This window comes from Pyrus communis, chromosome 17, assembly GCF_041283825.1.
Source record: "Pyrus communis isolate YQ-2024b chromosome 17, ASM4128382v1, whole genome shotgun sequence".
Taxonomy (NCBI): Eukaryota; Viridiplantae; Streptophyta; class Magnoliopsida; order Rosales; family Rosaceae; genus Pyrus; species Pyrus communis.
Genome location: NC_142581.1, coordinates 21257014 through 21266949, shown reverse-complemented (window position 1 = coordinate 21266949; position 9936 = coordinate 21257014). Strand labels below are relative to the sequence as shown.

Below are 9936 nucleotides of genomic sequence, written 5' to 3'. Positions count from 1 at the left end.
GATCGAATTCATTCATTGTATTCATATAGGGTCAAGGAGTGTAGCTGTAAAAAATCATCAAAATCAGAGTTAAAAATAACTGTTAAATCGTGATTTTTCGTTTATAACCGTTGAAAAGTTTTGTCTCGTTACTTGATCTCTGAATGTTTTTTTTTTTGCAAATTTTGGAGTATGCGATCTCAAAGCATATATAAAAAAGTTTGACGGTTGGATCATTGAAATTAGATTCATAGGATGTGAATCCCATCAAAACATACATTAACTAACACTTAGAGTTTCTTTGGGTTAAATATTAGGCGGGAAATGGATGGATATAGGCTGCAAAATTTCCCAAACATTAGGCGGGAAATGGATGAAACTCTTGAAATATTAGGCAAGAAATTAATTATTATAATTTTTTTATGTGTTTGGTATTTTTGAATTACTTGATATTTTTATTTTTTAATGTGTTTTATGATTTTTAATCTCAATCTTTGCCTATAATATACTATAAAAATAAATAAATAAATAAAACTTAAATTTTAAATTTTATGTAGAATAATAATAGAATAATAATTAATAAACAATATATACATATTCATTATATCTATTGTATTTTATAGTAAGTCTTTTTTAGTAGTTAAAAAAATTAAAATCATCAAAATAGCATTTTTCTTATCGTGTCGAAACAGGTTACCCGTGTGTCACTCTTGTGTAAACATGTTAAGGACCCGTTATTAACAGGTTATTATCGTGTGATCCGATAATGACCCGATTAGTTATCGTGTTGACCCGAAACCCGTTATTTTCGTGTCGTTTACATGTCATGTGTAACGGGTCGTGTAAGACATTGCCAGGTCTACTCAAAAGTATAATGAGAATAACAAAATTCACATAAAAACACAATGTCACCTCCCTGGCTGTGCGTTGTTGCACCCGCCGCCGCAGGTGGCGGTCGGCTGTCCTGGCTCGTCGGAAAATTCAACTGTTTCTACAAGTTCTCAAAATTATAGAAATGAAGATCTCAAAGAGTAGAGCAAACTTCATACCTGCGGCCAAGTCCAATTTGGCCTGGAAAGGCTCCAATTTGCCTCGAACCCACCTAAAACCCTTGAATTTGGGTGTTCTTAATTCGACTCCAAAACAACTCCGACGCCCTAACCAATGCATGAGCTTTGTTTCAGGCCTCAAGGGGAGTCTACTGGTGGTAGTAATTTGATGGAAACATATCAAAATTTGGGGAATCCTGAGAGCAATGACCACCGCACCCACCGGTGCGGTTTTCCTAATTTTAAGGCCAAATTTATTATTTTGGGGTGTACTAGGAAGAGGGAAAGATTGGGTTTGAAGTAAGGATGAATCAAAAGATTCGACTTGGTCGGGTTGTGGGTATAGCTGGGTCGAAGGATTCCCTCATTCTCCCTTCTCTCCTTCTTCTCTACCCCCATTGGCCATCCCCCCTTGACTCCTTCCCCCTTCTCTTCTTTCTATGCTTTTCTTTCAATCCCCACCGCCCATTTTTGTTTCTTCCTTTCATCTCAGCCACATATGTGGCATGTCACATGGCTCCAGATTTTCTGGAGCCTTCTAAGGATGTTTAAAATTACCAATTTATCCCCGACTTTAAAAGTTAATAACTTCTCCATTCTAACTCCGTTTCACGAACAGTTTGCGCCTACGCGTTCGTGAGATCGAGCTCTATTCAAAAATATAAATTTTGACCTCGAAAGGTCTACGTATTTTAAATAATTAATGTCCAAACTTTAAAACTCGTAACTAGTTTAATTTAAAACTAAACTTTTATGAATTAATATAAATTCTCAATTCTTTTCACATATTCATAATTATGAATATCCAATTCATATATTTAAATTTTTTCAGGGTATTATAGTTTCACCCAAGCTTCATCCTGGTCATGGAGAGATCACCAAGATTCGGTTTCATAAGCAGTGACAAAATTGCCTATGAAGACCCACCCCCAGGTAAGCTATGAAGCTTCATACACATGAAAAATCGGATAAGTTATGAGGCTCGTGTGAATAAAACTCAAGACAATAAATCATAGTTAAGCACTTTTCAACATATAGTTCAAACATGGAAAATAGACTAGAGCACAATTTGATCAACTTGATTAGAGCATTGTGCTATCTTTTTGCACACTTAGTCAAATCTCCCTCCACTTAATACAAGCATGGGGATATATGCTGAGCTGAGTGTGCAAGCTTTTAACTTGAAAGTTGTAATAACTTGTATTATGATCTTTTAGCCATTCATATGCGCCAAACAAATAAACTGTTTATCATGATGATGCTTGTAACCAAAACCTTCGGTTGGTTTGACACACACGGATAGCTAAACTATTTCCATTTTGAATGACTTTTTGCAAATATGATATTTGAATGATGGTAAAGAAAATGAACGGTTCTAATTATGATGTTCTTACGATGAAGATACATTAATCTAAACTACATATTAATAGAACTTTTTTTGTCAACCAAAAGAGGATGAAAATACTATTTAGTTTTCTATCAAAACAAAAAAGTTAAGGGCAATAACATAATTTCATAGAACAAATTTTGTTGCTTTTTGTTTAAACCTCACCTACAGGCTACAAGTGATTTTAACATCTCTAAGTTAAAAAAATAAAAATATATAAAAACATAAACCTCTTCCCTCTCTTCCTCTCTTCCTCTCTCCCAATCTCACATTCATTCTTACTCTCTTCCTTCTCCTTCAATTTTAAAAACGAAAATAAAAAATTTTACATTTTGTGTGTGAGTATATACTAGTTATAAATAAAAGAACAAGTAGATTCACGGATAACACTTGCATTATCCTTTCCTTTTCGTTTTCCTTGTCCATAATTGGAGCGGGTTTGGATGAGAAAACAAAGATTCAGACACGATGACCAAATAGAATGGCCGTTTAAGTTGGTTAAACAGACGACTTTAGATAATACTTCTTCTCCAGAAATAAAAACATTTATCCTTTAGCCGTTAAACCTCATGCAAAACCCTCTGGGAAGACGATGCTCTGAGTGTCCAAAAATGGCGGTTTCAGCTAAAACCACTCGAATACCTCACTCTCCGCATCTTCCCAATCCTCAATTCCCCAAGACCAATAAGCTCGAAACCATCGATTTCTCTCACAAGCTCCAAACCCACCAAATTTCCTACCGAAAAACCCAAGAAATCAGAGTCTGCAGCACCTCCTCTGTTTCCACACAGAACCCAAACTCTGATTTGAACGAGCTTTGCCGCCATGGGAACCTTGAACAAGCTTTGAAGCTCTTGGATTCGATGCAGGAGGTTCAGGTTAAAGTGGATGAAGATGCTTACGTTGCTTTGGTTAGGCTGTGTGAGTGGAAGCGAACGCATGAGGAAGGAGCTCGCGTGTACTCGTACATATCGAATTCGACGACCCTTTTGAGTGTACGGCTTGGGAATGCATTGCTGAGCATGTTTGTGAGGTTTGGTAATTTGGTTGATGCTTGGTATGTGTTTGGAAGAATGGGTGAGAGGGATGTGTTTTCTTGGAATGTTTTGGTTGGCGGGTATGCGAAAGCGGGGTTTTTCGATGAGGCTTTGAATTTGTATCATAGAATGTTGTGGGTTGGGATTGTTCCTGATATTTATACATTTCCTTGTGTTCTTAGGACTTGTGGGGGCGTGCCGGACTTGGCGAGGGGAAGGGAGATTCATTTACATGTGATTAGATTCGGGTTTGAGTCCGATGTTGATGTGGTTAATGCGTTGATCACAATGTATGTGAAATGCGGTGCTGTTGGTACTGCACGGAAGTTGTTTGATAAAATGCCTAGGAGGGACAGGATCTCGTGGAACGCAATGATTTCGGGATATTTTGAGAATGGAGAGTTTTTGGAAGGGTTGAAATTGTTTCTCATGATGCGCGAGTCTTCAATTTATCCGGATTTGATGACAATGACTAGCTTGGTATCTGCTTGTGAGCTTCTTGGGGATGATAAATTAGGGAGGGAAATCCATGGTTACGTTTTGAGGACGGAGTTTGTGGAGGATGTTTCGGTTTGTAATTCTTTAATTCAGATGTATTCAATCATTGGCCATTTCACGGAGGCTGAAAAAGTTTTTTCTAGAATGGAATATAAAGATGTGGTGTCATGGACATCGATGATCTCATGTTATGGCAATAATGCACTGCCTGACAAGGCGGTGGAAACCTACAGACTGATGGAGCGAGAGGAAATCATGCCAGATGAAATAACCATAGCCTGTGTTCTATCTGCTTGTGCATGTTTAGGAAATTTGGATATGGGTATGAAGCTTCATGAGCTTGCTTACCGGACTGGGTACATATCATATGTGATAGTTGCCAATACACTCATTGATATGTATTCTAAGTGTAAATGCGTCGATAAGGCTTTGGAAGTGTTCCATGGCATCCCCAGCAAGAATGTCATATCATGGAGTTCTATCATACTCGGCCTTCGGATCAACAATCGGTGCTTTGAGGCTTTGATTTTCTTTCGGCAAATGAAACTCAGGCTCAAACCAAATTCTGTTACCTTGGTTTCTGTCCTATCTGCTTGTGCAAGAATAGGAGCTTTGATGTGTGGAAAAGAAATTCATGCCCATGCATTAAGGACTGGTGTAGCATTTGACGGTCATTTACCCAATGCACTTTTAGACTTGTACGTAAGGTGTGGGAGGATTGGATCTGCATGGAACCAGTTTAACTATAACAAAAAGGATGTTGCAGCTTGGAATATCCTACTAACTGGGTATGCACAGAGGGGGCAAGGAAGGGAAGCAGTTGAGCTATTTCACAGTATGGTTGAGTCCGGGTTAGATCCAGATGAGATCACATTTATTTCACTATTATGTGCTTGCAGTAGGTCTGGTATGGTTAGTGAAGGGTTGGAGTATTTCAGAAGCATGAAACTTGATTATTTTATCACACCTAATCTGAAGCACTATGCGTGTGTTGTTGATCTACTTGGTCGTGATGGTCAATTGGATAATGCGCACGAGTTTATACAGAAGATGCCTATAAATCCAGATCCAGCTATATGGGGAGCCTTGTTAAATGCATGCATGATCAACAAGAAGGTTGAACTTGGTGAGCTTGCAGCTGAGCAAATTTTTAAGATGGATACAGAAAGTGTTGGGTATTACGTACTTATGTGTAATCTCTATGCTGACAGTGGAAAATGGGAAGAAGTGGCACTAATAAGAAAGATGATGAGGAAAAGGGGCCTAACTGTAGATCCTGGATGCAGTTGGGTGGAGGTAAAGGGAAAAGTTCATGCTTTCCTAAGTGGTGATAATTTGCATCCTCAATTTAAGGAAATAAATGCAGTTATGGACGGATTTTATGAGAAAATGAGATTTGCGGGTGTCAAAGAGCCCGAAACCCGTCCAACAGATGAATTTGAAGCTTCAAAAGCTGAGATCTTCTGTGGACACAGCGAAAGACTTGCAGTTACATTTGGGCTCATTAACACGCCACCTGGGATGCCTATATGGGTGACTAAGAACCTGTACATGTGCCGAAGCTGTCACAGTACTATCAAGTTTATCTCTAAGGTTGTGCGTCGGGAGATTTCTGTAAGGGATACAGAAAAGTTTCACCATTTTAAGGACGGCTCCTGCACTTGTGGGGATGAAGGTTACTGGAGAAACTTCGACAAATGAGCTGTTGGAGGAATATTTAATCTTAGATAAATGTGGGGCAGCAGATAATTTGGGCTCAAAGAAGATGTGCAACAGAGATCTCAGGAGAGGAAGTAAGCTGCTTGTTATAGTACACTAGCACTAGGAAAAAAAAAATAGGGACACTGTGAGTGCACTTTAAATTGAAATTTTTTCAATGCTACCCTTCTCGGGGGTAATTGTTATCTCAGAACAGTTAATATGTTGTACCTTTATCTTTTCTGCTTTTGAGTTTTTTATATACATAATTACCCTGTAAAGGGGGTAATGGTTTAGAAAATTGTATAGATACGATATCATGTCGGATTTATCTGTCTAACTGTTTTCCCAATACCATTTATGCTTTACCACTACACTCTGGGGCAACCTTATAAGCTCGAAATACACATGTGGCCTTCGGTAATGTGGTTGTTTATGCAATACAGCATTATTAAACCACAAACTTTCTCCACCACCAATGGATAAGAATGCTGGACTGGATATGCAGTGAACTTATCGGTATATTGTAGAGAGCTGTCTATCTCTTATGCACTAATGCTTCTAAATGTGTGATTTGTTTGCTGCAGATATGGACGCTTCTGTTCGACTTTCACGTAAGGCCTAAAATGTAATTCGACTTTCATTATCACGCATGACATACATTTGTATGAGTCTGCATCTATTCCATTTAACGGAGCTCATGGTAATATCAATGTCTTCCTTATCAGATTTTCTTCTTCTGCATTGTTGTAGACTTTCTAGCTGAACATTTGAGATGATTCTGGCAACCGAAATCTTACAAGGAACTTGAATAGGATCCTTATATAGGTAAAATAGAGAATGCATATTTTAGCTGATGAAGGAAACGGAAGCTGAATTTATTTAGTAAAAGTACAACTAGCTTTTATCGCAAATCAATCTTATACACAAATAACATTATAAAAGAATACTTAAGCTGGACACAATTATTCTAAGCTTATGGCGTCATCGCCTTGCTTGCACTCTTTACTGAAGAAAACCATACCTAAGAAAAACAATGGAGAAGAAAAAGAATGAATACAGTTGAAAAATAGACGGGCAACTGAACTTCTGTTCATATTTTCAATCCTTTCTTGATTGTTTTTATAGATGACTTCATAAATTTGTTTCCCGTAGCATAGCTCTCTTCATCATCACTGGTTACCATGGGCTTCTTTCGTATGCAGTCAACACCCTTTTTCATGCCCAAAATTATAGACGGAGAAGATGGGATTCGTCGAAAGACTCTAGCACTCTCAGACCTTGTAAGTTTTCTTTCCTTTCCGTTACTATGGTCCCTTCTTTCCCTCCCTTCAAAACTCTTCCTGCTAACAACTCCCTTAAGGGCCTTAACAGGAGTATGCACTTGATTTGCATTTTCATTCTTCTCTTGGACAATTAACTGCTGCTTCGGTACACCTACTTTAGCATTAGCCTCTGGACACTTAAGATTCTTGACTTCCTGTGGGTACTTCAAATTCATTTGACTGATTATATCACTGGTCCTGTGTTTTTCATTTGCACCTTCTTCAACTTGACTGATTATATCACCAGTCTTGTGCTCTTCATTTGCACTTTTGTTCTCAGGATCCAACTCTTCTGGAGAACTATCCAACAGAATCTGAAGCCACTTCTCTACATTCCCCTTGCCACGTTCTTTTCTGCTTTCTTCATCTTCCACAATCTCTGGTTCTCGAATGACAGGGAATTGGAATTTGTGCTTCCCTTCTATTTCCAGTGTCCGCATTTGATTCTCTAACAAGCTCTCATCCTCTAATGCAACACTGTATCTGGCCTGCTCTCTGAGGTTGTCAATAGACAAACGTTTTTTCGGTCTTTCCAGTTCCTCATACAGTTGAATTCTTCTATCGTCTTCATTCTGTGATAAAGCAGCATCACATGCCTTCTGTTCTTCCTCTAGAAACACCCTTAGTTCCTTACGTAAAGGCGTTGTTGGCTTGGTTGCTGGTAGACAAAGGACCATCTTGCTGTCTCTCTCCTCAGCTAATGCATCATCCATTCTCGACCTTTTCCTTGCTTGTTCCCATTCAGGCCGTATCTGTGTCTCAAGCTCATCTCTTTGTTTGTATTTCTTATGAAGTTCTTTCTCCGATGCATCACATATTGCCTTTTGTGCCTCAAGTCTTGCCATGAGCGCACTACTTGCGGCTTGGTTCAGTCTCAGTTGCTCCTTGTAAATGACAGACCTTAAGCAAAAACAAAAAGGGAAACGGGTTAATGAATCAGTCTGTAAAACACATTTTATAAAGGTCGAAAATGATAATCCTCTACTCAGAACATTGTTTATTAATCTTACTGGTGCATAGCATCTCGAATCATCTTTTCGAGTGTGGTCCTATATGATGATTGTGCCTCTGCTAGCCGCCGGCACTTCTCTGCTCTTCTCCTTCGCTTTATCAACGTCAGTTCCAAGTTTTGAATGGTGAGCTTCTCATCTTCATTTTTTCGCCTCAATTCATTCACTTCATCATCCAAATTTTGTACCTCAGCCTGCATCTTTGCAGTTTGTTCTCTTTGTTTTAGGGAATCTCTTGCCATGACAATCGCTTGGTATGGGTTTCTACCGTACTCCGGGTTCTCATTTTCCTTCAAAACAGCATGTTTCCCATTCCTTGCAGCTAACACAATCCAAAACAAAAAAAAAAAGATTATGAATTACGATACTCATTATTACTAAACAGACAATAAAAACCGTTGAGTAGTTGTTACTTAAGCACTAACCAATTGCAGGAGATTGTGGCCTTATCTGCTTATTGTAGTCCAGGGATTTCAAAGCAGATGAAGAACCATATGACTCTCTTCGAGATACAACAATGGCAGCCGGAGCTAGGCCCAAGTGCTCTTTCGATTCCACATAATGTTGCGGAAAAGCATGGGACTCTACCGTCTGTGAAGAATTGAGCTCCTCGCATTCACCTTCAGCGAAGAGAAACGAGAATGCCCTGTGCCTGCCAATGTTGTGAAGGGACACAAATATGTCACAAGTCAATGTTCTTGAAACAAGAAGCGTGTATGAAGAGAAATATGAAGTAGACTTCCACCTGAAATCGGCATTGGTAGAAGCAAATATCGATAAGAACTGGTTGACGGATATACCCAACTGAAAATCCCACCATGGAATGAGAAATTCAAGCATGTCATGCTTCTTCTTGCAGGCTTGCCATTGCAGTATCCTCAAATTGCTTGGGACAGTCAATCCTCCCCCTAAATTTTCAGCAAAAATGACCGGAGATTACAAATATGTAGAGAGAGAGAGAGAGAGAGAGAGAGAGAGAGAGAGAGAAGATAGAGATATATACTTGAGCAAGGAAACCAGTGATCTATGTCCCAAGCAAGAGGAGAAGCAGAATCAGCATGGAAATACAGAACGTTGCCATGCGAGTCTACTCGAATTACCGCAGGATCGAAGCCGGCATTCCTGAAATTGGAAGTATAAAGTCAGGTAAAAGAATATCATTGTTGAATTCTGCAAGTTTTCTAATTTTGAAGGTTTATGGAGCAAAATCAAGAGATTTACCCAAGGTGGTTGAGCTGCTTCCACAAAAGACTGACGAAAATCTTTGGCCTGGCAGTAGGTTTCGCTTTCGGGTCAATAACCGGAAACATCTGCTCTAAATCTCTTGCTCTCAGATCCTGAAAAACACATCACATCATAAACCTAGCATTCCCAGAATCAAAGAAAGAAAACAACCCAATTTCCAATTTCCTTCCTACATTTCTCTCACTTTCCTGGGAAACAAACAGAAAGTTAAAAGTTTCACTTCTCATACCTCCTCTTGCTGCAGACAGTAAGGCATGAAAGTGAAAGGAGGGCCATGGCTGTAAGGTCCAACGCTGCGGTCACGGCAGAGCTTCGCATAGGCTTTTGGGTACCCGAGGCCGTCATCGATTTCCATTTCGCCTCCGGTGAATGCGTAATCGAAAGCCATTGTACTTCGATTGGGTGCACGAAAGAAAAACAGGGGTAGCAGAGGCGTTTTGTTTTGGCTGAGATTCAAGTTAACGGTCACATTGGTTGTCTTCTTTTTTCTTTTAAAAAGGTTGGAGGGTTGAAGATTTGGTTGACACATCAGCAAACGGTAAGGCGATGGTGTAACGGCTAGAATAGGGGGGATGGTCCACAGTGGTTATGATAATTAAATTTTTGTAACGAAGTGTTGACCACTTCCATACATCTTGGATTTTTATATAATTAAAATTTGGAACCTGGTTGTTTGATTTTACATTTCTTCCCCCTCCTTCATTTAAA

At 39.2% G+C, this 9936-nt stretch overlaps 2 protein-coding genes across 2 annotated transcripts; one reads left to right on the top strand and one right to left on the bottom strand.

Moving 5' to 3' along the window:
- The first annotated feature begins 2838 nt into the window (after positions 1–2838).
- ECB2 (Tetratricopeptide repeat (TPR)-like superfamily protein) lies at positions 2839–6375 on the top strand. Its single transcript, XM_088689193.1, has 2 exons — positions 2839–5743; positions 6236–6375. The coding sequence occupies exon 1, from the start codon at positions 2985–2987 to the stop codon at positions 5649–5651; it is 2667 nt and encodes an 888-aa protein (XP_088545319.1). The 5' UTR covers positions 2839–2984; the 3' UTR covers positions 5652–5743; positions 6236–6375.
- Positions 6376–6505: 130 nt separating this feature from the next.
- Positions 6506–9704, bottom strand: LOC137708817 (trichohyalin). The gene is made up of 7 exons (XM_068447969.2): positions 9458–9704; positions 9205–9320; positions 8987–9105; positions 8729–8891; positions 8409–8635; positions 7984–8305; positions 6506–7873 (listed from the first exon to the last, which is right to left on the bottom strand). Exons 1-7 carry the CDS (start codon positions 9614–9616, stop codon positions 6742–6744), a joined length of 2238 nt encoding a protein of 745 aa, XP_068304070.2. The 5' UTR covers positions 9617–9704; the 3' UTR covers positions 6506–6741.
- Between the last annotated feature and the right edge of the window lie 232 nt (positions 9705–9936).